This window comes from Columba livia, chromosome 16, assembly GCF_036013475.1.
Source record: "Columba livia isolate bColLiv1 breed racing homer chromosome 16, bColLiv1.pat.W.v2, whole genome shotgun sequence".
NCBI classification, from domain to species: domain Eukaryota; kingdom Metazoa; phylum Chordata; class Aves; order Columbiformes; family Columbidae; genus Columba; species Columba livia.
Window position 1 is genome coordinate 13,754,448 of NC_088617.1, and position 27,793 is coordinate 13,782,240.

General features: G+C 48.0%; 1 protein-coding gene across 1 annotated transcript; it reads right to left on the reverse strand.

The window, feature by feature from the left end:
• Positions 1-243: 243 nt before the first annotated feature.
• On the reverse strand, positions 244-27,540 carry FAM83C (family with sequence similarity 83 member C). The gene is made up of 4 exons (XM_005515127.3): positions 26,908-27,540; positions 19,754-19,921; positions 14,945-15,069; positions 244-1,573 (listed from the first exon to the last, which is right to left on the reverse strand). The coding sequence occupies exons 1-4, from the start codon at positions 27,502-27,504 to the stop codon at positions 652-654; spliced, it is 1,812 nt and encodes a 603-aa protein (XP_005515184.3). The 5' UTR covers positions 27,505-27,540; the 3' UTR covers positions 244-651.
• Between the last annotated feature and the right edge of the window lie 253 nt (positions 27,541-27,793).

Consider the following 27,793-nt stretch of genomic DNA (forward strand, 5'->3'; position numbering starts at 1 on the left):
TGGCACTTGCCCTTGTTGAACCTCAGACAATTGGCCTCGGCCCATCGATCCAGCCAGTCCAGATCCCACTCTAGAGGTTTTCTACCCTCATGTGCAGACACGACTTACGTGCCAGCGTCATCCTGTGCAGATGCTGACGATGTCCCCAGGCGTGCCACCCATACCCCCGGCACGGCACAGCTCAGCACGGGGGCCCCAGCCGAGCGCAAGGTGCTCACCCCCATGAGGGACCCAACACAGCTCTTTCCAGCAGAACAGCTACTTTATTTTGAGCAGTGTTACCCTGCATTTGACCATTTCATTTTCAGCACATGGCTACAGGGAGAGGAATCGCTGCTGACCGCATTGGCCGAGCCACTTGCAGCTGTAGCAAGAGCTTTGCTCTAAGTTTTGGGCAAAAAGGGCAAAAAGAACAAGGAAGTATGGATTATGTTTATATCATTTTCTCTCTCCTGTAATTGAAAAACTGAACTGTACTTGCTAATTTAATCTGAATCAGTCATCTGCATATATTAGAAACAGAACAGACACCTTTTAATAGGAACAAGAGCAATTTGCCACCCGTGTTTTGATTTCAAGCCCCAGGTATGATGATTGGTGGGGAAAAGCAGCCACTTGAAAATAAGACCAAAGGACATCTTGAGGCCCAGGTCAGAGTTCGAACCGACTGTGTATATGTTTAGATTTCAACTTGTTGTACTTGGTGATCAGATCCAGCTTACTGTGCCCGAGAGTCAGTCTTTTCTCAGCCCCATACGCACTGTTCTTTTCCACCAGCATGTCCTCAGTGAGTTTATCATAGCAAGGAACTACAGGCTTTTTATCTCGTTTCAGCTGGTTGTATGGGGACAGCAGGTCCAACTTCCCTTGTCTGGGACTCTGTCTTTTCTCCATCCCACCAAAAGCGTCATTTTCGGGTGTCGGTTCCCTGGGGGCAGCAGATGGGCCTTTCTGGTTCACACTGGTCCCGTTGCTAGTGGCACCCTCCGAAAGGGACTGCAATGCCTCCTCCTGTCCTAGTGGGGAGCAGTGGCTGCTGGTAGCTTTACCATCCTCTTCGTAACTCGGTTTATTGGAGCCCAGGGCAGGGGAAGGCTCTGGCTGCAAGAATGTCCTTGCTGCGGTGAGACTGGATTTGTGATTGGGTTTGTTTGGAGGACTGTTTGGTGAGTCTGGTGGTTCTCCTTGCTGCTTAGGGCAAGTGGGCTTCAGAGATGTGTCTTCCTTCTTATTACCAGAATCAGAGCTTGAATCTTGCTTTTCCTGGTGCGCATTGCAGCTGGAGTTTTTGAGAAAGGGAGACATTTTGATGCTTCTGATGCTTACATTGGACAGGCTGCTGGAGGGGGTTGAGGTTTCAGCATCATTTGCCTGTGCGGGTTTTAAAAGGGAGTTGGCAGCTTTTGAAGAGTCCTGAGAAGAGGGGCAGGTTGCAGGATCCGGCAGACAGAAGCTGGTCACTGCTCTGGACTCCGCATACAAGTACTGGAATTCCTTGTCAAACTCTGCAACAATTTGACCACGGAAATGGGTCATCAGGCACGTGTGGACTTGGCTGCAAAGCCAGGTGAAACTGTGAAAAAAGGAAAAAAAACACATGTAACTTCAGTTCACAGACTGCTAAGATGCTTAGGATTGATTTTAACATTTGAGTGATGTATTGCAACCTTCTGATACCCAAGGCATTTTCAAGTGATGGATAACACATGCTGGGTAGTAGTTGAGCTATTTCATCCTCGCATTCCTTTGGTGCTCTTGATTTAATGTTACCTGGTCCTGCCAATTTGCTATTATCTGCTTTACTGGTATGTTTTCTAACCTCTTCTACAAAGATTTCAACATGTCTTTAAAACTTTCTCTGAAGAATGCAAGTCTGAGGTTACTTGTAGAGTAACCTTGTAGAGGTTACTTGTAGAGTAAGTAAACTTGTAGAGTGTACTCATTACACAATTACGAAAACACAACCCCAAAATGGTCATTTACTTTCATCTCAGTGATATCAGCTGGTTTTCCTCAGCCTGATGAGGGATGTAGAGCAGCAGCTGGTCCCTGCCTAAAAAGCACAGCAGCACAACCCAGGCCTTTTCTTCTCCAGCTTCCTCGTGCCAGCAAGAGCCATTGTTTCCCATTCCCCGTCCCGTCAGTCCTGGTGAACCTTTGTGGGCAGGTTTGTCAGCCTGTGCAGCCAGGTTCTGCAGGGTGTGTGGTGTGCATCGAGCCAGCAAGGAGGCAGGAGACACGTTCTCATGTCCTTACCATCCATGACACATGATGGACTTGAAAGGAGCCACTTTGGCAGGTGGGAGGGTGTGGAATGGAGATGCCTTGAGGAGCAGAGGCCTCCAGAGCCCCTCAGGAATTCCTCAGGACAGGAAGGCTGGTGATGTTTTCCGTAAGTATTGCTTGTGAAATTCCCCAGACTTTTCCTTGCCGTGCAGTTAGGAGATGAACAGCGCTAGAAGTTCACGAGTCCTTTGCTCAGCAAGTCCAGTCCCTGCTCTCACAGTACAATGTCCTGGGATATTTTCTGCGAGACTGTTATGTTAAAATGAATTAGGTTTTGCCCCAGTTGGAGAAAAACTTCCACTAATTGCCACTCTGCATATTTTCCTCATGTGTTTAAACTCACCTGTTGTTTGTGCCGAAACTGTAACTTAGTTAGCTCTCCCCTCACTTATCTACACATAGAAACCACATCTCTTCTCCCAATCTTCATTTTCCTGGGTTAATCAGGGACTTAATCAGGGTTAATCAGGTTAATCTTACAGAGTAGGCTCCTGGTGACCCCAGTCATCAGCTGCTTCTTTTATTCTTGCTAGAGTCAAACCAGATTAGCAGACTAATTGTGTGAAATAAACCAGACCCTTGACAGAAGAACCAGCTTAGGGCTGCGTTATCAATTGCTGAAGCAAGATACTGACTGACAAGAGCAGGATGAAATCACTGAAACTGCAGGAGAGTAATTGCAATGGGAGATTCCAATTATTCTCAGGTAAATGTCAGTTCAGGACAAGATACTGACACTATGTTTTGGGACCTCATCAACGTTTACCTCACAGGACAGCTATTTGGGAACTTTTAGTAGGAAAACCAGCTCTTGGCTTCTTCCTGAGCAGGATGCAGTTGTTATGGTTCATCATGTTGTTTTGAAGAAAGTAGTATACGTACACTCAGCATACACACCTCCCAAAGAGCAACATGAAATGGAGAGATCAAAACTCCTCTGCCTAATATCAAACCAGTTAAATTATGTAAGAATGAAGAAGTAGTAAAGGAGTGAAAAACCTTTGCAAGTGCCACGAAGAGTATTCAGAAATACCATATTGGAAGCTCAAAGCAAATGCGTACAGCTTCACAGAGACACGAGGAAAAACAAAACAAAGCCAGAAAATAGCTGGGATGGCTAAATGAGAAGCTAATAAGACCAGAAAACCCATCTTTCAAAAAGGTTGGGTCATACATTGCAAAAGGCACGAGAAATACCACTCAGGTCTGTGGGGCCAGCACATGGTCCGTGTGTAGGAGGAGTGCTCAGATAATCCCTCCACATCAGTGTTCATCACACAGGAGCTCGGGATGATCCCTGTCCTGAATGCACCTTTACACAGAACACAGGGGAGGACCAGGCTCAAGCTGAAATCTTTGCAGAAGAGACTAGAAAATATATCAGCAAAGCAGATAGTAACAAATGGGTAGGACCAGGTAACATTAAATCTAGAGCACCAAAGGAATGCAAGGATGAAATAGCTCAGCTACTACCCAGCACGTGTTATCTGTCCCTTGAAAACGCCTTGGGTATCAGAAGAGTGGAAGGTTGCTAATGCGATGTAATTTTTTTAATGTTCCAGACCATTAAGTGTCATAAACTGCACAGCACAAATTAGTAGAAACTCTACTAAAGAATACAATTAATGGCCATATAGGCAAATATGATATAATAAGAAAGGAAAGTTATCTCTCACAAAGCTGTGAGAGTTCTTTGAAGAAATCAGAGTCCAGACAGGAGATAGTGCACCAACACTGTGACAGGCGTCTGGCCGGGTCACTGCCTGGCTCCAAGGGTGCTGGTGTTCCCATACACGTTCCTGACAGCTGTTTCCCTTCTAGACGTGTCCCAGATCACACATTCACTTGTGTTCACTTGAGCTCCTCAAAACCAGCAACGGGCTCAGAGGGCTGAGCACCCTCTCCTCTGGAGGGGCAGGTCTGCACCCCTGGCACGGTGAGGACTGTCCTGTCAGCGGGAAGACCCTGGTCAGCCAGGGCAGGACAGAGTCACAGAACCACAGAATCCCAGGCTGGCTGGGGCTGAAGGGACCTCTGGAGATCATCCCGTCCAACCCCTGCTAACGCGGGGTCACAGAGCAGATCACACAGGGTCACATCCAGGTGGGTTTGAATGTCTCAAAGAAGGAGACTCCACACCCACTCTGGGCAGCCTGGGCCAGGCTCTGGCACCTCAAAGAAACCTCAAAGGTTTCTCCTCACATTCAGATGGAACCTCCTGTGCTTCAGCCTGTGCCCACTGCCCCTCATCCTATCGTTGGACATCACTGAAAAGAGTCTGGTCCATCCTCTTGACACCCACCCTTCAGATATTTGTAAGCATTGGTAAGACCCCTCTCAGCGTCTCTTCTCCAGCTGAACAGCCCCAGCTCTCTGTCTCTCCTCATCAGAAAGATGCTCCAGAGCCCTCATCATCTTTACAGCCCCCCGCTGGACTCTCTTTAGTAATTCCTTGTCCTTCTTAAACTGGGGAGCCCAGAACTGGACACTGTCCTGCAGATGTGGCGTCACCAGGGCAGAGCAGAGGAGGAGGAACAACCTCCCAAAGCAGGAGGACAGTGCCAGCCTGTCCCCCAGCCTGGCACCCCTGTGGCCAGCAGAGCTGGAAACAGAACTGTGCAAGTGGTCATGCTTGCCCTCCTCCTCCTGGCTGGGAGATCTCATGTCTCAGACTCAGATGGTTTAGCAGAAACATCACAACACCACAACAGCCTCTGGCCACACCATAGCAAGATGTAGACAACAGGTCTTGCTTGGGTTTTCCTTTCCCCCAGATGAAGTGACTTCCACCTTCTGTGTTCTCCCCGCACACTCTGACCCAACAGCTGCCTCCCTACAGAAACACAGGAGATGGGGACACCCAGCGATCTCCTCTCATCCACAGGAATGGTCCTTGCCCCTGCCAGGGCAGCAGCCTCACATCCAGCGGTACGGTCCCCTGGCCTTACGACTGTTCCTGCCACTGATGCCTCTTACAGCACTTTCCCCAGTCCAGGCATCACTGTGTCCCAGTTTCCCATGCTGATCCACTGGGGTCTGCCCACTCTGTGTCGCAAGAGGACCTGGAAGGAATCACCCAAGTCCCCTCAGTGGCACAGCCCTTTTGCCATAGTGCAGGTTTCCATGACAGGACAATGTGGCTTTGCCAGCCATGGCTATTCCCACCACTACAAACTGAAAAAGGTCTTTTCCTCCATGAATGGCATGGAAGAAATAGCGGGGAATGATCATTCTTGATCTATTCTGGTATAAACATGAGGCATCAAATGAAGCTGACAGGTTCCGAGTTCAATGCAGAGAAGAGGAGGCACTTCCTCACACAACAAAACACACAGACAAGCTGTGGAGCTCCTCGCTGCAGGCCCGTGGGGATGCTTAGACTTCATGTGCATCTCTAAAAGTGGCTGGGATTTCCTTTTGTTACCTTTTCCTATCAAACTACTGCATACAGAGATCTCGTGTCCAGCTGTGAATCCCTCTGGGGCACAAAGTCTGGGAGAGGACGGCTGCAGGACAGGGGGCTGTAGGACTGGGGGGGGCTGCAGGACAGGGGGCTGTAGGATAGGACGACTGTAGGACAGGATGGCTTTAGGACAGCATGGCTGTGGGACAGGGTGGCTGTACAGGACGGCTGTAGGACAGGATGGCTGTAGGACGGGATGGCTGTAGGACAGGGGGGCTGCAGGATGGGATGGCTGTAGGACAGGATGGCTGTAGGATGGGATGGCTGTAGGACAGGATGGCTGTAGGACGGGATGGCTGTAGGACAGGGGGGCTGCAGGATGGGATGGCTGTAGGATGGGATGGCTGTAGGACAGGGGGGCTGCAGGATGGGATGGCTGTAGGACAGGACGGCTGTAGGACAGGATGGCTGTAGGACAGGATGGCTGTAGTACAGGGGGCTGTAGGACAGGGGAGGGCTGCAAGATGTGGGGCTGTAGGACGGGATCCCATCCCTGCTTTGCTTCCAGAGCCCCCCGGAGCAGGAACCCGCCAGGAGCGCCTGCAGCTCGGGCTCTGGCCAGGAGATGGAGCTGCAGCATCACCCGCAGGGGTGGCAGCGCCATCCTGTCCTGTCCCTGTCCCTGTCCCCAGCTCGGCCCGAGCAGTGCCCAGAGCCCCGGCGGGTTTCAGCCTCAGTCCCACACTCGCCTGCTCTGCTTCAGCTCTTTCCGACTGATGAGATGCCAGTCTGCAGCAGCAGGTTTTTTGCTTTCAGTAGTTTCTCTTACTCATCGTTATTGCTTTTCTGCCACTTTGGCTGTCAAAAGGGTTATTTTCTTTCTGTATGCCAACACAAACTCCTGTGTTGGTTCCTTGCTAAATGTAGATACTACATAAAACTCATTACTAGACATTTCATTTCACGTGACATTTTCTTTGATAAAATGACAATAATATGATATTATTGTAGTAAGCTCTTTAAGATTGCTTCCAATGCACTTGGTATATTTTCCACTCCTCATATTTCATCTTAATTTTGATTAAAAACAGCGCAATTCATTTAATTTGGCCATCCCACCTCAGTTATCCTTCTCTCTCATTCATCCTTACAGCAGCATGCCTTGGCTCTTTCTTCTGGATTCACTTTTTCTTTATAATCCTCTTTGCTTTGCTGTGCTCCACAAGGTTATATAGGACTTATCTTCTGGCAGTGTCACTTTATGGCTGTGCGTATCAGCCTGGGGTTTCTGCGCTGATACACTTTTCGTTCCTCATGCACTCACTTTCTGCTGAACTACAATTTCTTTCTGGAGTTAGATCACCAAGTTAGATCTAGAACTTGCTCTTAACAGCTCTTTGCTCTTGCTTGGGACACGGACACCTGAGAGCAGGAGCATCTTCCTTGTGAAGAAATTCCAAGTCTCCTCCAGGTTCAAACCCATGGAGCCGTAACTGTCCGTGCCGAACACGTACGTTGTTTTCCTTCCTCCATACTGCAGCCAGGTGCAGAGCTTTTGTGATCCTCCCAACGTTCTCCTCTCATTTTCCAATTTCAGCTGTCCTGTCAGCTTCAACCCCAAATCTTGAGTTTCCTTCACTCCAATACAGCAAACAATGAGCTCCATCCTCCCTGTGCCAATGGCAGGACATGGACCGATACGATACTTTGACCACCTTCCACTTGGAGCTGAGAAATTTAATCTCCTCTAAGGCAACTCACACAGCCACATAACTCCGGTCCAGGCTGGCAATACCAGCTCTTTAGTCCTAACCTGGCAGATGTTTACTCTAGTTTTCCTGTTCAAGATCCTGTTTAGCTCTAGCCCCATTTGCCTTTAAGTTCCTCCCATCTGCTGCATTAGGAAATGTCTTCATCTCCTTCACTCTGTTATGTTAAATAAGTGCTCAAAGAAACACATTTTTTCTTCTGGTGCCCAGAATGACACTAAATAAGTAGATACACAATATTCAGGATTTTAGATTATCGCTTTTCCTAGATATCTAAATGGACCCTGTTTTTACCTTGTGTTCATTTAAAGGAAATAAAAAGTTAAAGACAGAACACACAGGGAAATTTTTAATCAATAAACTCGTAAGAGCTGTGGGGTCCAAGCTAATTTGCCTACAGTTGTTTAAGATAACAGCAGTGAGCTTGGTTCCCGCATTTAGAAAGCTTTCCAAAAAGGTGTCTGATTGATACAATAGGCACTAACATACCAGAATGAGTTCAGCTTGCCAAGAGTACTTTGGAAAATAAGAAGGGCTTTTACAAAACTGTCAAGGAAAATGTCAGCATAGAGAACAACAGCGTCAACATAGCAGGTTCAACATGAAAACATCAATATGTGCACTGCTCTTGCCGCATGCGTGTAACGCTGCATATGGGGCTCATAGAGGAGAGAATCTGATGGCTGGAGAGGTAACTAGAGACTGGAAATGGATTTCAGGCATGATTTGAGCATGCATTTGAGGAGAAAAGTGTCTCTTCTTACAGCTGAAGTATTAAAAGACACTGAATACCTGAACAGTCAAGGATGGAGTAGGAAAATACCCCTCTGCAAGGGAAGGTGCAGAGCGATTAGACATCTGGATTCACTGTCAACATAGAAAGATGTATTGGAACTCTAGAGGGGTCTGGCATCTTGGCTCTGGTGTTATCCAATATCTTCACAGGCAGCCTGAATGACGGAAGAGTGTGCGCTCATTAAGTTCACAAATCATATACGATGCAGAGGGACTGCACAGATACGAGCTTGAAAAAAGTTCTGAAAAAAGTCACGCAGTTCTACAGGAAAATATTAAAGGAAAATGCATTCCAGGCAGTCGTGATCAGGTGCACGAACACAGGCTGGAGAACAAGCAGGGACTGGAGAATGTCCTAAGGAAAACACGTCTGTAGTGTCACAGCGTTGGGAAAAAAACAAACATCCTGGGGGTGCACGAACTGCATTGCAGCCTACAAGACGTGTAATCCCTTCTCTCAACTTGAATCCTTTGAGGAACAGGAGGTGTTGGGCCTGAAAAGGAGACAACTGACGGTCAGCACGGTCACCGTCCCCAGGCCGTACAAACCAGCTATATGGCAGGTACTAGATTGTGTTGGTGTTTGTAGGAGACAGAGAGCACATGGATGTATAATAATCCCCCGTGACTCAGTGCTCAGGGGGGTCACAGCAGAGAATAAATGGATGAATGGGATGAAGGACAGTAGAGACATTTGGATCTAAGTTATGGAGCACTACAGAGAAGCCACTGGTCAATGTCTGAATAGGTCTCACTAACACAAAAAGACAGGATGAGTCTTGGGATTAAAATGAAGCACCTAACTAGGAAGCTAAAAAGTTCACAATTTTATTGGTAGCCTTATAAAATGCTCCCTCTTCCACGATTAGAATGGGACAGAGAAGTAAAAGAGCATTTCAGGACATGGTTATGGAAATTATGTTAGGGAAAGGATGGTAGAATCATAGGGAAATGGAAAACTGTAGGAACATAGTGACCCTATAAAGAAAGCTGGATTCCATCTTAACCTAAACGAAACCTGGCTGCTGCACAATGGAACGCACACGATCTAGGGAGGCTTTAAACCAGAATCTGGAGCAGAGCTGCGAGGTGTAGGAGGCCACGCAGTTTGAGATTGCACACTTGACCTTTGGAATAAGAGAGAACTGCATTCTAATATAAGCGCAGGATCGAAATCAATGACACTTAGGTAAGAAATTAGAATCAATGAAGAACACCTGAACAAATAAAACTGGGTTTAGAAAAGTGCATAGTGGTGAACAACCAGATCAGATACAAATGTTTACAGGCGCACATACGCTTTATGAGTTAACAAAGCAGATAGATGTTGTGGAAAGTTGTGCAGGCTAAGGAAGTGCCGGGAGACAAAGACGGCAGAAAGCAGAGGAATAAAGGGAGATTCAATTATAGCCGTGTTGAACAGGGGCCATTACTAGGAGAGCTGCAGCAACTGCATTTTAGATGCTGTAAATGACTGCTTTTTTGAGAAACTAACCAGAAAACCAGCAAAAGGAGAAATAACATTACCAGTTCAGAAAGTGTCTTTGGAAAGGCCACTCGGCAAAAAAAGAACCGTGACGTGCCCATATCAAATATTCTTTCAGGACCAAAATTATCCACAACAGTAATACTTAACTTAAAAGAGAAAGTGAGGAATGCTCTTAAAAAGAAATTTAAAAGAGTAACCAAAAAGGTTAAATGCTTGAGGCAGCGTGAAGATTATTTAAAGATGCTATATTAGAGTCTCAGAGAAAATGTACCTATCAAAATAAAGACATTTTAAAACATCCAAAGAGTCACCATAGTTAAAAGGAGCATTAAAGGAAAATATTAAACAGCCTCAAAAAACTGGAAGTCAGCAATTTTCCAATTATTAACCGGCGAATAACCTATCATTTAAAATTGAACATAGTAGCAGAGGAATGGAAAGTAGTAAATGTGAACCTTTTAAAGGGCTCCTGGAAAACTACAAACGAGCCAGTCTTATTTCCATACTAAACAAACTGGTAGAAGCAAATAGAGAGTAAAATGATTAGACACATAAATAACTATAATCATAACGCTGAAGACTCAGCATGTTTTCGTGGAAGGAAGCCATGCCTCAAAAGCCTCTCGCCGGTCTTTGAAGGAGGAAGCAAACACACAGATGCATTTGATCTGCTTGCTGTTGGATACTTGAATTTTCAAAGAGATTTTGACACGGTCATTCAGCAAGGACTCTTAGGAAAACTAAGTGATCATGGAGTACAAAGAAGGTCTTCCCAAGGACTAACAGTTGATTAAAGGTGGGATGTAAATGCTAGTAATAATTTTAAATTACCCACTGGATCACACAAGTTTTGTGATGGGATCAGTGCTGTTCAACATGCTCAGAAAAGTTCTGAAAAATGGTTGAAAGAGTCTGTGTCAGAGCTCATGGCGAAATTATCATGGGTGGTCAAAAGAAAACTGGATAATCAGAAGCTGCAAGAGCTGGTACAGGGTGAATAAGTGACAAAATGACAGGCAAAATTCAACGTCAATAAATTCAAGCAGTCGCAAAACCCCTGACAATATCTGTATATTGATGTGCTCTCAGATATTAACACTTAGGAAAGAGATCAGGGTGCCTATGGATGGTTCAAAAAATGGTCACTACAGTGTTTAGCACTAGTCCAAAAGGGCAACAGCAGACCAGGAACCGCCAGAACGGGGACAGGGGAAAAGACAGAAGTCACCATTACACTGCGGTGCTAAACTGGAGTGGGTGGGGATATCCTGACCTCTTCATGCCGTTGTCAGTTCATCTCACAGCAGACAGACATTGTGATTAAAGGCCTGGAAGTTCTGCATAAGAAACAACTGAACAGCTGAAGATACTTCAGCTGGAGACGAGATAATTCACATGAGGGATTATAATGAAGGAGGATGAAGTCATGGATGCAGTCAAGAAAGTCAGCAGAGAAGAGTAATTGACTGTGCCCAGGTTATGGGAATTTGGGGGCATCAAATATAATTACCCAGGTCTAATGTAGAAACAACGGATCACTTATTCACACCAAACATAAATTAAACTGCACGACCCAGAGAATATCGTGAGGCCAACCATGGTGGGAAGAAGCCTCCTGTGACAAATCAAATATAAAGAAGCATGTACAACGTGCAACCCTGGAGGTTCTGAAACCTCTGATCCTTGCACACAAGACTGTTGAACTGTAAAACCTGCCATTGGGTAAGAACACTCTTACCCGCTTCCCTGTGGCATCCCGAGCCCGCCCTGGATCCACCTGGATCTTTGGTTTTACTCAGTAACTATTCTCACCCTTTCAGATGTCTGATGGCTTTTCCATCTGCAGGGAGAGTAATCTAAATATCTGCTGTGCTAGGCTTAGTACCAGGCTGCAGTATAGCCAGGAGCAGACTTCCGGATTTTCTCCTGTGACAGTTTCTCTGACCACTGTTAAACAAATTCCACAGAGAGAGACTGTTTCTTTTAGTCTAGAACATCATGTGCTGGGACAGCAGAAAATCAGATATAAGACCCTACACAACTGAATAATTATCTTCCAGAACTCAGGAAGTTGCAGCTATACAGAGATGTATAGAAAGAGAGCACATCACAGATCCAAATCCCAGCCGCAGAGCAGCAGAGGGAGGAACCCACCCAGAGAACTGAATCCGCATTTTGAGCAACACGCGGACTCTGGGCCACAGGGAAACAAGGTGTTCCTGCAGCCACAGGGTTCATTCCAGCTGATACATGCGCTGTTTTAGCCATTGAAGAATGGGAGTTCTCAGTTATCTAACCCCCACCCCCTGCACTCAGTGGGGATGGACAGATGTTTCCAGACAGTGATTCACTCCATTGCTCTCAGATACTGTCGTGGTTTAACCTGAGCTGGCAATACAACCATGATAGCAGCTCATTCACCCCCTCCCAACACCCCCCAACAGGGGAGAGAACCAAAAGGGAAGGGAGAAACTTGGATTGAGATAAACAGTTTAATAAAATAACTAATACACTACTAGTAAATAAATATGTGTATATATGAAAGAGAAATGAAAGGTACTCAAGGCAATTCCTCATGAGCTCTGTCCACAACTGAGCAGCCATTCCCAGCAAACCACGCCTGGTCCTAAAGCTGATCCCAGAGGGAGAAAAGAGAGGAAAAAGGCAGAAAAGCCCAGAGGCCTCTGCAAAATGTCAAAAGGCCGGGCTGAATGTCCCGACTGAACTCCCCCGGCTGCACCCCAGAGAAAGATAGCAGCAGAAGGGCCAACCAGAAGGCCCTGACTTCTTAAATACAAAGCCTGACACTAATGGGCTGGAACACTCTGATCGCTCCGTGTGGGTGTCAGTCCAGCTCTGTCCATCCATCCCTCCATCCCCTCCCTCGCTGCCTCACACCTGTGGCAGAACTCAGAGTGTCCTTGGTTTTCGGACCAGGGCAATTAAAAACATTAACTCTGTGCTGGGTGCTATCTCTTGTTCTCAAACTAAGCGCAAATAATGAGCTATGGAAAAGAAAGGTTTCTAACTGCATGAAGAAAATTAACCCATTTTCAGTCAAACCAGCACAGATACACATCTTAGGATGGACAAAATGCCACCAGACACTGCTCTACATATTGTTTATATAGAGACTATATTGTATATATAGAGCCAGGTACTTCCAATTTTCACTGCCAGAGTTTGATAAGAAGAGAGCTCCACACTCAGAGGTGATGAAGCCAAGAGCAGAGGAGAAGGTGCAGCTTGGAGCTACAGCACTGGTGAGGACACTGGTAGACTGAGGGTCCAGCAGGTGCCCGGTGGGAGGTGGAAAGGAGAGAGAAATGGGGAGGGAGAGCAGTGTACAAGGAGAACTGGTGGAGGGTGAATAAAATATTGCCAGGGCACCCAGTTCACAGAAATATCACAATAGTCTGTTCTCTGCACTCTTTGTGAAGGATAATGTGATGTGCAACAGCACAAAAATACTGTGGGAAAGATCTGTGGGTGGAAAACTCTGGGTCTAGTAATGAAAATGTAATACAAGAACTGTAGTCCCAACCCTCTGATCAGAACAGTGATGGTGATCAGACAATGCTAACTGTGGTTACAGACGCTGCAAAATTAGGACAGGCAGTAACAGTGGGAGATTTCAGCCACTCATATACATAGTAGGTTAATGCTTCACTGGGATGAGCTGTGGAGAAAAACTTTGTGGAAGCAATAATTGATTACTTCCCAGAATTAACTGGTCTAAATTGTTTGACCCACAAGAAGAGATGCTGTTCAGGATGTGGTCTGGAATGATGCATAAGACTCTGTTCCAGAGGCAGAACTGGATAGAGCCCATTTATAGTAATGCCTACAACACAATTTTAACTTTGCAGCGGGAGAGGGCAATCTAAATAAATTCAGCAAGTGGATATTCAATTTCAATAAAGGTAACTATGTAAAACTGCAGCAATTAGTCAAAAACAGCTGTAAAGGAGCAGTCCAAAAAACCCGGGATGACTACAGCTTGTAGGCTGTTCAGAAACGTGGCACTGGTGGTTAAGAAATCAGTGGGCTCGTCTGAGACCTATGTGTCAAATGGGGATTCAGTGACGGCACGACCACAGCAGAGAACCCCAATGAATTTTTTGCACCCATCGCTAATGCTGGTGACACTGAAATGTGTTTCACTCCTGTGTATTGAGCCACTGCAAAGGCTGCTTTGCCGAGGACTGGGAGGCTTCCCGTATGATCCCATGTGCAGAGAGGGCTCTGGATGTGATCTCGAGACCCACACACTGACCTGAGCTCCCCCTGGGACACGGCAGAGTGGGTGGGAAGAACAAGATTCCTGAGGGCACAGGGAAGCTCAGCCTCTTGGAAAAAGGTCAACAGGGCTCCTGTAGAGGCAAGCCCTGCCTCACAGTCCTGCTGCGGTTCGGGGCGGGAGCCAGTCAGCACCAGTCGACTACATATTTTGGGGTTTTCAAACAATCTTTGGCAAGGTTCTCCACCAAAGGCTTTTAAGAAACTAAGTCACCATGGGCATGAAGGCAAGGTCTTGTTCTGGACCGAGAGCTGGCGGTAGCACGGGATGCAAAGGGTCGGGTTTAGTGGTCATGGTTCAGGTAAGAGTCGGCAGCGAGGCCCCGCAAACTGGTGCTGGGACTGGATTCATCTGATCGGTGACCTCGGGCACAGCAGGTGCAGTGAAATCCCCGGGTTTGCAGAGGATCCTCAGCTCCTTCAGGTATGTCCCATTGGAGGTGAGGGAATCCAGAAGGACCTCACAGAACTGAGCAAGTGGACAAATATGTGGAAGATGAGCTTCAGTGTAGGAGAATGTGGTGTATCCATAGGAAAAAAATTATCTGTACCAGGACTGCATGGTGCTGAACCTGGAACAACTCACGATGGAGCTCAGAATTACCATCAGCAGTTCTCTGAAATCATCAGCTCAGTGTGCAATGGCAGCTAAAAAATCCAATTAATGTTGGCTACTGCCAGCAAGGGTAATAGCAATGACAATAATGAAGCAGAGAGCATCATTTTGACCCTCTATACCCTCTATAACACCTCAGTGCAGCCACATCTTGGGGGCTGCGTGCAGTTCTGGTCTCTGCATCTCAAGAAGGACATAGTGAGGTCAGAGATGGTGTGGTTAAAATGACTAAGGGATGCAGGAGCTGCCATATGAGAAGAGACACAGTAGTCGCTGCTTTTTCTTACCTGTATGTACCAGCAAGAACTTGGTCACAATCAATCAGGATAAACTTCTCCAGAACCTGGCCAGTAAACTTCTTGCCTGCTTTGCTGTAGTAGGTGTCTCCACTCAGACATCTTATGCGCATGTTCTGGAAACAAAGCAAGCAGAGTTGGTAGGTTGAACTGACCTGAAGTGTTCCCGGTGCATCACTGATGGACTCCCTCAAGCAGGAGCTCTGCTCCCAGCAGTAGAATGCAGCAAGGCATTAAGTATTTCTTGTCTTCTACATACCAGATATTTTGTCACACTGTCTGTTTCTATAAGATAAAAATACCAATACATATGAACAAGTTGTGCTTAGGTACAAATGTTGGCTTGAAAAAAAAATGAAGAATCCTATGACCTTACAGATAATTTCTGATGTAAGACTATACAATTTCTTCCACATCATTGATAATATTCAACTAACCCCACTAGCTGATGGCTCTGCATTTAAACTGAATTTCAACCCCTAACAACTAGATAGTTTCTAATAAATTGTATGTGCTGTTCTGATTTTACACAGTGACAGGCTTCTTAAAACCAAAATATCACTCAATAAAAATAAATTACAGAAAAGTATGTCTACATTTTAAGAATTGCCTTTTATCAGTATATCTAAATATTACATTAAGTTTTTGAGCTGCTCTACTCAAGTGTAACAGAACTGATCCTCATTGGTTTTAAAGACTGCAAAGAACTTCTCTGATACAACATTGGCCCGTAAAACTGGCTGCCCAGTACAAAAAGGGAAATAAGTCTCTCAGTATCCATCAGGAGCCTTTTGCCCAATGCTACATTTGTGCCCATAAAAGAAGTTATTTGCACCTCAGCTGGGGAAGGCAGATGAGAAGAGTCACTGAAAAGGGTCAGTGGTCTGGTCTGTCTGAGGTAGTGCCGAACAAAACATCTTGTGTGTGAACGAACGTCCCCGAGGCTGCAGCTGGGCTGCCCGCCAGGCCGGGTCCAGCTCCCTGCCGTGCCTTGGGCACCAGGAGCTGTCACAACTGTCCCCACCTGCATTTGGGCCAGCAGGTCCCTTTGTGGCACCGGCCCTGCAGAACACAAAGGCCCAGGGCAGGGGTTGGAAGGGGCTGCAGGCGCCACCGGGGCCGTTTTTGCTCTGGGCAGAGGTGGGTGCTGCCCATGGCCGGCAGCTGCTCCAGGTCCACGGCAGCCTCCCCTCACAGCCCGTGTCAGGCTGGCCGACACAGCAGTTTGTAACAGCCGGTACTGCAGGCACAGGACAAGCACGAAGAGCTGTGATTTACCTGCAGATGTTCTCTGCAGGGCACAGACCCATGTCCCTGCCGCCCCTCTGTACTTGTGGGCACAGCTGCAGCCCCTTCTCCCCGTCCTCAGCCCCCATGGGCCCCCCAGGCCGCCCGCACAGCCCGGGACCGGCTCGCCCAGTCTCTGGGCTCATGTGGGGCTCATGACGCAGAAGTTGTGCCTTCGGGGTGAGGAGCGGAGGCAGCCACCCTGCGGCAGGTGACTCCACTCCTGACACTCTCCTCTTCTGTCACAGTCCCCGGCTCACAGCTGGGCTTCCCAAAACGTCTGCTCACCACAGCAGGGTGGGGAAGCTTTGGCTCTCACCTCACGCTGAGGAAGTCCCTGCTCGCCCAAGGAGCACCATGGCCTTCAGGGCTTCAAAACAGCTGCAAATCTCCTCAGGATCGGGGCCCATCTGACCCAACAGTCCATCTCTCGCAGGGGCAATGGCAGCTGGAGACGTGCAGAAGCATCGTTTATGGTTCTGCCCCCTCACGTTGCTGCTGACTCTGTTTTCTGCTCAGGGCATTTCCTGAGCCTCTGGTGGTTTGTCTTAGTGGAACCCCCCCTAGATCTCTTTTCCAAGTGCTTGTCCAGTCTTCTCTTGAGTTCATGGAAACTTTTAGCAGAGACAAAGCTGAAGCTTCACAGTCATTGCACTGCAGCTCCCACTGTTTGCCTTCTTGTGACCCAGAACATGTCCTCATCTGTCACCTATGATAAGGGAGAAACTTCTTCCCCATAAGGACAGCTATGCATTGGAACAAGTTACGCAGGGAGGCTGTGCAGTCTCCATGCTTGGAGATTTTCAAGACTAGACCAGGTGAGGTCCTGAGCAGCAAAGTCTGACCTCACAGGAGATGCTGCTTTGAGCAGGAGGTTGGACTCAGTGACTTCCTGAAGTCCCTGCCAACTTGGATTAACCTGTGATACCCTGAAATGCCACCACAAGTTGCTGATATAGAGCAAGATATGCTGGATGCTTGGGGAGATATTCACCTAATCCTGTTGCAAATCAACATAGGCTTTTTTTTTTCCAGCGCAGAGGTTTTGGTAATACTAGTTCTTACTGGGAGGAGCTTCCTCTCATCCCCAGGGAAGCTAAAACCACTTCAAGTAAAGGATATCCCATAGATTTGTCACCACAGTATTTCTTCACTCCCTCTATCCTTTCCAAGGCTGGATGAGTTTCTGATATCTGCCTCATTTTTTCCATCATCTTCTTCCTCTTGGCAATCCAGGCCCTGAATTGTCCAAACAAGACGAGAATCCTGCAGTCTTGCAGGAAAGCCAGGCTGCTAGGAGCCCGATTTAGACAGTAGTTTTAGGCTCGGCAGATGGCCATTTGAAAAAATCCAATGGTTAAGTCTTCTGCTGTGACCGCTGCCAATGCTCGATGCGCCAGTGTGGGATCTGGTGATGTTCAGCACCAGGATTTGACACCAGTGGTCTCACACAATGTTCTCAGAAGGTGCTGGAGGGGCAATTGCCCCAAATTCCTCATTTAACCCAAACTGCCACCAATTATTCCAAATGGAGATTTACCATCACATCCTGCCTCAACTCAGAGCCAGGAATAAGATATGTACACTCATTCCACTTAGATGTGACTATCAAGCACATATATTAACGTACTGCTTGAGATGCATCAGTCACTGCACATTGAGACCTGCGGGTGAGTCACTGCATGGGGGAGGGAAGTGTTAATTAGCCATTCAAGCACAAGACGTGACATCAGGCCTAACAAAGAGACAGACATCCCCATGGATTTAAACTCATTCTAATTTTAATTAAAAACAACGGCTGGGCTCTTGGATAAGAAGCAAATAAAATAAATTTTGGAGAGATGGAATTCATCTGGATCTACCAGGTGACTTCAGTGATGCAGTTGTTCATGAAAGAAAACATGCTCCAGCACGAAGCGGTTCTCCCCAACAGCTGCCATCTCAAGAGGCAGGATGAAACGGGTCTGCCTTGTGAGAAGCAAGAAAAGACAGGGCATCACCAGCATAGGGTGCCTCTCTAAATGAGTCTTTGTGTAGACAGGTTAAAAATGAGGGGAACTTAAGACCTTTGTAACTGCATCTATTTTGAACGCTGTAAAACATGTTTTTTGCATTTTCCATGGCCTCTTTTTTACTTAAACATTGTTCTGAGGTAACTGGATGACTCTCAAGTGTCCCCCACCAAAACGAAGGGGAGAACTATGAACGTGGTGGCTGGAAGAGAAGGAGCCCCCAGCCCCTGAAGGAGCACAGCCGGGACTGCTGGCCTTGCAGGGCTAACAAATGACAACAAAAAAAGACTTCCATTGATAGGCGGTAGCCAGAAAGGTGACACGGGGAGCAGGAAGATACTGGGGTGCATTTCTGAGTCTGTGAGTTCCCAAGAGAGCTTGCCACACTGATACACTGATTTTTTTATTGTTTGCCTGGAGATTTTTTTATTGTTTGCCTGGAGAGGCTGAGGGAGCTGGGCTTGTTTAGTCTGGAGAAGAGGAGGCTTAGAGGTGAGCTCAGCACTCTCTAGAACTACCTGAAGGGCAGTTCTAGCCAGGTGGGGATTGGTCTCTTCTCCCAGGCAGTCAGCAATAGGACAAGGGGCCATGGGCTTCAACTCTGCCAGGGGAAATTGAGGCTGGAGATGAGAAAGCAATTCTCTGCAGAGAGAGTGGTCAGGCATTGGAATGGCTGCCCAGGGAGGTGGTGGACTCGCCGTCCCTGGAGGTTTTTAAACTGAGATTGGACATGGCACTTAGTGCCATGATCTAGTCAAAGGACTGGAGTAGGACCAAGGGTTGGACTGGATGATCTCTGAGGTCTTTTCCAACCCAGTTGATTCTGTGATTCTGTCTGGGCACCACACACCATTGCTGCTGGGCTCCCCACTGAGCAGGGAACAAATCCCTCAGGAACCCACAACTGAATCACAAAGCCTAAAACCAGATCTTAACATGAGATTTTTAACACGTGGTTTTACAGTGAGGCAGCGCAGCAGGCTGAGGAGGAAATGGGAGGTTTTGCATCAGGACATCTGAAGGGACTCATTGCTTCCCTTCCCCACCCACTTACCGCACTCCGGCAGCTCTGGCCAGAATCTGAACTGAGCTGAGGGATCTGACCCATGAGCAATTTAAGTCTTGCAATTCTATGTCCTGAGAGGGGGCAAGGAAAGGAGATGATACAGGTCCATATGAACACATGTTTTCTGGTCTGCCCCTGTCTGCCCATCTGCACCAGCTCAGCAAAGCATTCAGTACTCTATTGCATCTCATTGGCCTCGGCTTCACACTTCTTGCATGTCAAACTGAAACAAGGGCCACAAAACATGGAGACACGGGACTAGAACCTTCCCCTGAACTTCCAGGCAGATCTCTGTTTTCTAGACCAAACAGCCGTGGTCTCTTAGCTTGGGACAGTGGGACAAGGGATAGGTCCTAGAGTCCACAACAAAGGGTACAAGGTTTTTATCAACGCCAAGACATGTTTATCATATTCAGTGTGTGACTGAAAACTTACTGGGAAGTTGTCCTGAGTAAGAGCCATTTTATTGCACATTTCCACAAAATGCTTCAAGTACTCTTCATCCAGGATCAGGTAAACGGGGACGTGCCGTCTGCTTGAGGCCTCCAGCAGGTCACACAGTATTTCCATGTCTGTAAACAGATCCATCACAATTGCTATCACCTAGCCAGGAGAAAAGAGGGGTGGGTGGAAAACCAAAGGACTGTTAAAATCTCACACCCAAGAGAACTGCGCTTTAAACTGTGAATTAAGCATTCAGACCTCCTGAGTTGGTGAGTGGACATTGCTTCTGGGCCTTTGTGTTTAAAAGCCCTTACCCCACCATGGCAGCCAAAATCACTTAAAAAAATCTATGAAGACATTCCCCATCCAGCTACCTCCTGTCTCATCTGCCATTCACAGAAAGAAATAGCTGAGAGGTTAACGCATGTGCACAAACTCTGCTTATCCTTAATGCATCAAATATGTGTTGCCTTAAGCAACTATGCCAGGAATATAGCATATGAACAGAAGAGCTAAGACTGACCAAAATCATTATTCAATCAACATGAGTGACTCCATAAATAACTAGCATATTAATATAAAGACATATTATTTTCTTCAGGAAGGACACACTGCCAGGTAAGGGAGAAGGTATTTTGACCAAGTATGTACATGCCTTTGTTCCAATATTACATCCTAGGGGTGACCAGACAAAATCGTAGAATAATGTGTGTGGGAAGGATCCCTTCCCTGCTGGCAGCACTCCTGAAACACAGCCCAGGATGCAGGCAATGGTTGTGAAACCTGACAGCTTCGTTGTAGTAAACTGAAGACTTGTAATATAAGGTCTCCAAGGAAGGGGTTTTAAAAAGCAAAATCATTTTAAAGAGAACTGCCAGTTCTTTAAAAAATGAGATTGAAGAAGGCCATGCCAACCCCCAGCCAGGGCCAGGAAGATGCAACCCATCTCCCACTGTGGAGATGGGATGGGGGGCAGCAGACCATCTCGGCTAAATGAATTCTCCAAAAACTGGAAGGAAAATACAGAAAATGAAAAGTAGGTCATGACAAGTACCTACTATGGGCTGATCCAGAACTAGAAAATTCAAAGTACAGTATGACTGCAACCAGAACCATGGATCAAGGGAAATCAACCATAAATACATTAAGATATGGCTGGAGAAGCTGTTGCAATGCTCCTCACGGAGTGAGGCTGCCAGCAGACAACATCAAGGCAGCTGTTGTTTGGATCAGGAAAAGACTCGCTGGGATCCACCTGTTGGCCATCACCACTAGTGGCAGGAATCAGGGGGACACATCCTGGAGAGGGAAGGACCAGGCAGGAGAGCACTTGCTGAGCTGGATGCTTTGTCAGGCCTGACGCACTTCACCTGAGGCTGCGCGCAGAGCAACCTGGTGACTTAACCTTGAACCATTAACACTGAGAACTCACGGAAGGTGGCAATACACTGCGGGACTGAAAAAGGCAAGGTGGTGAAGGCTTTACTGACAGGCCAGCGTCATTTCAAAAGCTGAAAAAAATAATGGAACTACTGACCAAGTACTTTAGTGCCAGTCTTTAGCTTATCTTAGCAGTAAATAACGTAACTGTTTGGTACTTGTAAATTACATGCATAACTCTGATTTGGAGTTTCTGCACCTAGTAGAGCACGCCCAAATAAAGACGACGCAAAAAGCACTGAGTTTTAAAAAGGAGTGAAGCTCCAGCGGCCTACTCTACCCTGCTACTCAATATCCTGCCCTGCACTGCACCTTGCACACAAAATGCCTGAGTTTGTTCTGCTGCTCATCACGTACCCCAGGAGGATGGAGGAATCCTGTTTTCAAACACCTCCCCTGCCTATGTCAGAGCACGGCCATAAATGCAGCTCTCCATAGTGCAAATCACCCGATGGAGCAGACCATGTAGCGTGAGGTTTCCTCTGCCACTTCTGCTTGGCAGCTCCTCTTCTAACAAAGAGTTAACACAGAGGACAGCAGTGAGGTTGACTTCTGTAGCGGTTCAAGCTTCAAATAAGAACAGGCTGAATCACATTCACAGGTCTGACCCGGAATAGCTTCAGAAGAGAGCAGAGGACCTCCAAGTGTCGCTGCCCTTGGATGTGGGGACAGGCTCATGTCTCTGCTCCAGACCGTCACGCCCCAGATTGCCCACTGCCCAGTGTAGCTCTTCTGCTCTGTTTTCATTAACAAACTGACTCTTTCCAGGTCCATACTCACGGCCTCTGTGCTGAGTGGAGGCAGCGGCCATGGGCAGAGCAGGGCTCCATGGCTTTCCCATGCTCTCCTGCCCGGGCTTCTGCTTGGCAAGCTGGCTCCTCTCAGCTCGCTCTACCCACACACCATGAGAGACCCTCTGCCCCAGAGCCACGGCAGAGAAGGGCAGCAATGCCAAAAGGTTGCTTCCTGCTCCCTTTTGCACATGGACAAGATCTCTTGGCTCTATCTGATTTGTCCCCAGTGATGATGTCTTCAACATAGGCATTGGTCCTCAACATCTTGCAGAAGACTCCAGGCCCAGCCCAGAAGGATCTAGGGAAGAACCTTCCTGGTGGCTGGTGTGATCCCAGCCATCCATGTTGGACATAAAGCAGCTGTTATCAAGAGCTAAAAATAATTGCTACTGTCCAAGCCACAAACACATCTCCACCATCTCAACCTGGGAGATACAGGTTCAGAGCCCGGCTCCAAACGGCACCTCTTCTGTAGCCCTCATCAGTGTTGTCTTCCCAGAAGCCTCATGAGGCTCTGGCAGACTCTGCTCCCTCCCCAAAATGTGCCCATCTGGCATGGACAGCAGAGTCAGCACTGGAAGAGCTATGGAAATGGTAAGAAGCATCTTCAGCTTCCCAAATCAAGGTTGCTGCTGGGCTATCAGCATTAGGTACTGCAGAAACCCACACAGAAAAACCAGGACTTGACTACACTGGCCTTCAGGTAAAGACCAAAGACAATTCAGCCAAATGACTTTGATGGGCCACCCATCCTCTAATGATGAAGCACCAAGAAAAAGTATAGTACAAACTTTGTGTGAGGCCTCGGGCAAGTCCCTCTCCGCTAAACTTGCCTCACAGTATTCCAGCTCATCTCAAACATAGGCCGGAGGCAGGTTTAGCCCTGGAGACAGTCTAAACTTGGCTTGGGAAGTCAATATGATGGAGTCAAGAGAGACCAATGCTCTTTTGTCCCCAGACCCCACATGCTCAGAGGCAGTGCTGCTGCCTGGTGTGCACAGAAGGTCCACGTCATCTTGCTTTTCTCCACCAGTGCTCACAGGCTTTGGCAGCGTTCAGGGCTGCTCCTTGCCCAAAGCCAGCACTGCCGGTCCGCGGGGCTGAGCGGGCAGCAGCGTGGCTGTGCACGGCAGCACACGGCCCAGAGCCACCCGCGCGGCACCCGTGTCCTGGGCTGGATACAGCTGGATGCCAGGTAGACCCGCATCTCCTGGCAGCCTCCCGGCAGGTTTCTGGCGTCGGTGTGGCAGCAGACGCCCCAGGCAGCGGGACACCAGCTTGTGCAAGCTGGGTGGAGCCCTGTGATAGTCAGACTCATGTTTTCCAAAGTGGGTCTTCACTTGGCATCGGGATGTGGAACACGCCTTGGCTCCGTTGAAGGCCTCCTCACATGTGATCCTCTCACAGGAGGGGTTTGGGCAGAGTCGCTCTGGGGGTGCTGGCAGTGCCCATGTCAGGCAGGAGGGCTGTTTGCAGCAAGGAGCACGGCGGTGCAGAGAGAGGGGAGGTTGTGCCCCGGCACAGCCTCACACGGTGGAGATGCAGGTGCCCGTGGCGGGGCTGCTCATTCTAAGCTTGGGTGCCACACGACAAATGTAAGGACCGCTCAGATCACCATATCCCCCCGGTAAACAAAGCAGGCAGCTTTTATAATTACACCAGCTCAACCCCAACGCCAAGAAGTTTTGGGGAAAGAAGAGCCTGGAAGTCTTCCTCTGGAAGCCTCCTAAGAACTCACTGTCACAGAAGTGAGGTCTAAAGCCTCGAAGATAATTTCCAACAGCACTATAAAACAGTGGAATTTAGGTACCTAAGTATCATCTCCAATTCAGGCTCCTGCCAACTCATGTCTCACATTGAAAGCCTTGGGCATTTAAGTCAATCTGGCCCTACAAACCCAAGCAACGTGTGTCCAGTGCCTCCAGGCCCTCGGTTTCAGCGGTGGAGGCTGCAAGGCTGGAGCTGCCTCCAAGCATCGCTGCTCCTGAGCACGCTGATCACAGCCTTGAAGCCCACAGGTCAGCCATGGTGGATCAGGACACTGCAGACACAGCTGCCCCGCAGGCTCCAGACAATTCACACCTTGCCATTGTAGGGTTAAATCACAATATTTCTACATCCACCTCTGGAAATTCACAATTCAGCAATTACTTCTGTCATCACTTTGGGAACTACAGCACTTAGCAGCACCCCACTGGGGTTGCCATCTGTCTGGTTTCTAACCAGCACAGCTGGTTTTACTGGTATTTGCCAATAGCAGTGTGGCTTTGGTCATTACCGTAGTGTTGCCACTTGAAGCAAGACATTGCTACTTTAGGGGACCATCAGGGACCCTTCTACCATCGCAGGCAAATGCAGACACACGGTCAGTGCCAGAGTTGTACAGGAGGGGTGAAAGAAGCAGCATGGACAGTTCAAAATAGATCGGAGCTCATTCAACAAAAGTAAAATGGTAATAGTATTATCAAATGAAGGCTAAGGTGTGGCTGTGCTGCATCTTCTTATGTCTGCAAAGAGAAAAGCTCAAATCTGAAAATACATCTTCAAAGACAGCTGGTTAAATGCAGCAAAGGAGAAAGACAAACTGCGCCAGCAGAAGGTACCAGTAGAGCAAACGGCCTTTTTGCTGATTTGTCAGTACTGTTGCAAAATAAGTCAACTGATGTTGATCTGTATGACTGTACAGGAGAAAACAGCAAACAACCTTTCAAGACACACACCTGCCTGTCTACATGGCCCAGGAAAAGCATCCGGTGTTCTCACTGGATCCCCTCCTATGTCAGCTGTAAGCACACAGCAGCAGAGACACTCTGGAGGAGGGATATATGATGAGAGCTTAAAGTCTAGTGGAGGAAATACTTGAAATACCAAACCAGCAGCTGAAAAGCAAAAAAGGAAGCGCTTCTCTGCACAGTTGCTACTGGCACTTCAAGTAAAAGATGTTTTTACCTCCGGTTGCTCTTTTGCCGTTAAAAGACATACAGGTAATATCCTTTGGGTTGGTTTGATGAGCAAAATGACTCAGTAAATACTCAAAGATGCGTAACTGGGGTTGTGAGTGATCTGGAAGTGCTGTAAATCACGAGTTAATCCTGGGAAGCGTTGGACAGAGCTGCTAACCTAGTCAGAGCTGCTAACTTAGAAGCCAGTAAAACACCAGTAATAAAACAATAAGATGGTTTAAAACTCATTCTCACGTTTCATGCAACAGTCAAAACCACTGCATGAAAATCCCCAGCTTGAACATAAAGGGCTGAAGATTGTCAGTGCTTTTTGAAGCCAAGCAGTACAATAAAGCACCTACTGCCTGGGCAACTCCCCTGGAGCAGTAGAGAAGTTCCTGTGAACTGAGAAAACAACAAGGTGTTTTTCCTGTGGTTTGGAGGATCATAATACGGTCAGAGATCCGGGACACGTGCTAAGCGACAAGGGGACATTTCTTGGTAGTCATTTACTTTGTGCATTCTGCCGTGACTGTGTCCGTGACCCAACTGCTGAAAAAGATGCAGTAAGTGTCACAGGATTTTTCAGATCATTTAAGATATGATAAACCAGCTGCCTGCAAGGACAAACAAAGCTTTTTGTCACTTACTTCCTGGACAGAACTTCCCATATTTGCCTACAAAGGTGCAGTAGGCGTTCAGGCATTAAGCAACGGCTGCTTACAACTGAGCGGTAGCTTATGTGGCAAAAGAGTCTTCTTTTGGACAAAAGAAACAACATCCCCATTTACCTCGTATCATGCCCAAATGTCAGTGATACGTGGTTCTTTGGTGAAGCTCTGATGCTGCGCACGGCCCAGTTTCATCTGCTGGGGACAACATAACTTGGTTTGCTCAACTTTGCAGACGGTGACTGAAGACAACGCTTTAGCACAGTCTGCCTGGAACCAGCTCATTTTCTTGACACAGCTAAGTCCAGGCTTAACAATTCTTTATCTTCTGCTCTCTGCACTAGGCAATAATGAATTTAAGGAGTGACTGTAAAGTTAAACAAGAAACAACTGGAGTGATAAGAGAAATTGCCTTGAAGCCAGCTGGTTAAAAGTGAACTTCGCACTAAAAGTTTACTCAATATCACCCAGCTGTTGAAATGAAATACATGGAACAGATGAAAAGAACCATAAAGAGGACGAAGACAATAAAAGCTGAAAACGTGCCCGAGGTACAATTGTCCGGGCTGCTCCTTTAGAACACAGTATAGTGACAGAGTAAAAAGAAACAAGAAGGAACACAATTTAGTGAGTAAATTCATGCTGGGTGTGTGCTTGGTAGGCAAGTATTGCACCTATCCAGTTTTTACTACAGCCGAGGGCTGGCAATTTCTACCCAGCAGAAACTGCAATGGGGCAAAACGGGCTGATATGACTCATCTTCAGAGAGGCACAGATGTCAAGTCTAGAAGATACGATGATGTACTCTAACTCACTTCAGTCCACAGGTGGGGATTTTCAGTCTCCCACGTTTACTCAGATCTTAGGTTCTCCCACAGCAACTCACAGCGATATCCTCTTGTCCTGCTTAACGCCATGTCCGGGGCTCCAGGAAAGCCCTGGCCGTGCAGACCCCGGGCGGAGGGGCTGGCGGGTGCGCCCTGCGGCTCAGGACAGCGCTAATCCTGCACGTCCTGCTGCTCATTTGGGTACCGTGCTCTGCACACCCCCAAATACAGACCCAGCGTGCTTGAAAGGGCACTGCCTGCATGACACAAAATCCCCGGCAGAAAGAAATTACAGGGAGGAAAGGAGCAGGAACAGTTAGAGATCTGCTAGAGAAAAAGCAATCACATCACACCAGGCATCCAGAGAGCAGCACCAGCTTGGAGCGTGTGGTGCACAGACGTGGGACCAGCCACCAGGACTCGGGTGCGGTGGCACGAGACCCGGCTCAAGGGACGCAGCTCTATACGTACCGTCCGTGCCCGGCTGATCAGAGACCGGAGCAAATCCTTAATGCTGTTCACTTTGTTTCTCTGGAAAATCACAGTGGCTTGAGTCTGGCCAGACACCGTGCGGAGCGGCACCACTGGCCACCCCAGCTCCAGCTCTGGAGGGTGCACATCCGACATGAGTGGAAAATAGGTGCCAGATGTTAGTTCAGAGTTGAGGGAAGACCTGTCTCCACTGTCTCCATTGCCAGGGTCAGCCTCTTGGTCTTTTGTCGCACTGGGATCTGGAAAGCTTTGGTTTCTCTGATGGCTTATATATTCCATATCCAGGCTGGAAAGAAGGGGCAGCTCCCGCTCCTCCGCAATGGCGCTCAGGTATCCCCGCTCCCCCTGCTCAAGGAAGGCGTCTATGGCAAGCCTGGCTGTCTCGCTGTGCTGGAGCACCAGCGGGGTGGGCTCCCACCAACACGGCTTCTTCAGCTGCTCCAGGCGGCTCTTCAGCGGCCCGGACAGCGCTTGCTGGCCCCCATAGCTGCGCTGGAACTGCGGCCTCGCCTCTCCTGACAGGTAGTTGAACATGACCGGAGCGGCTGGTGGTAAGAAGTGCCTGTCCAGCTGCATTAGTCCTCTGAGCGAGTCCAGGTCTCCTGGCCCTCTTGGACTCCTGAGCTCCTCCCAACAGGTTCCCTCAGGACTCAGCATGAGCTCCGCTCCTCATGGGGAGTTAATCACCAGGTGCGGCCTCCACGCTGGGGGAGGAGCTGGCTTTCCCCAGCTCCCGCCCTCGGCTTCCTCAGACACGCAACTGGTACCTGGCGCTTAGTGTCCCTTTTGCAAGGGGAGGACGAGCAGCTCTTCAGGCTGCTCTTCCCTTTCCCTGTAACTGATTCATCACTGCTGCCCTCCCCTT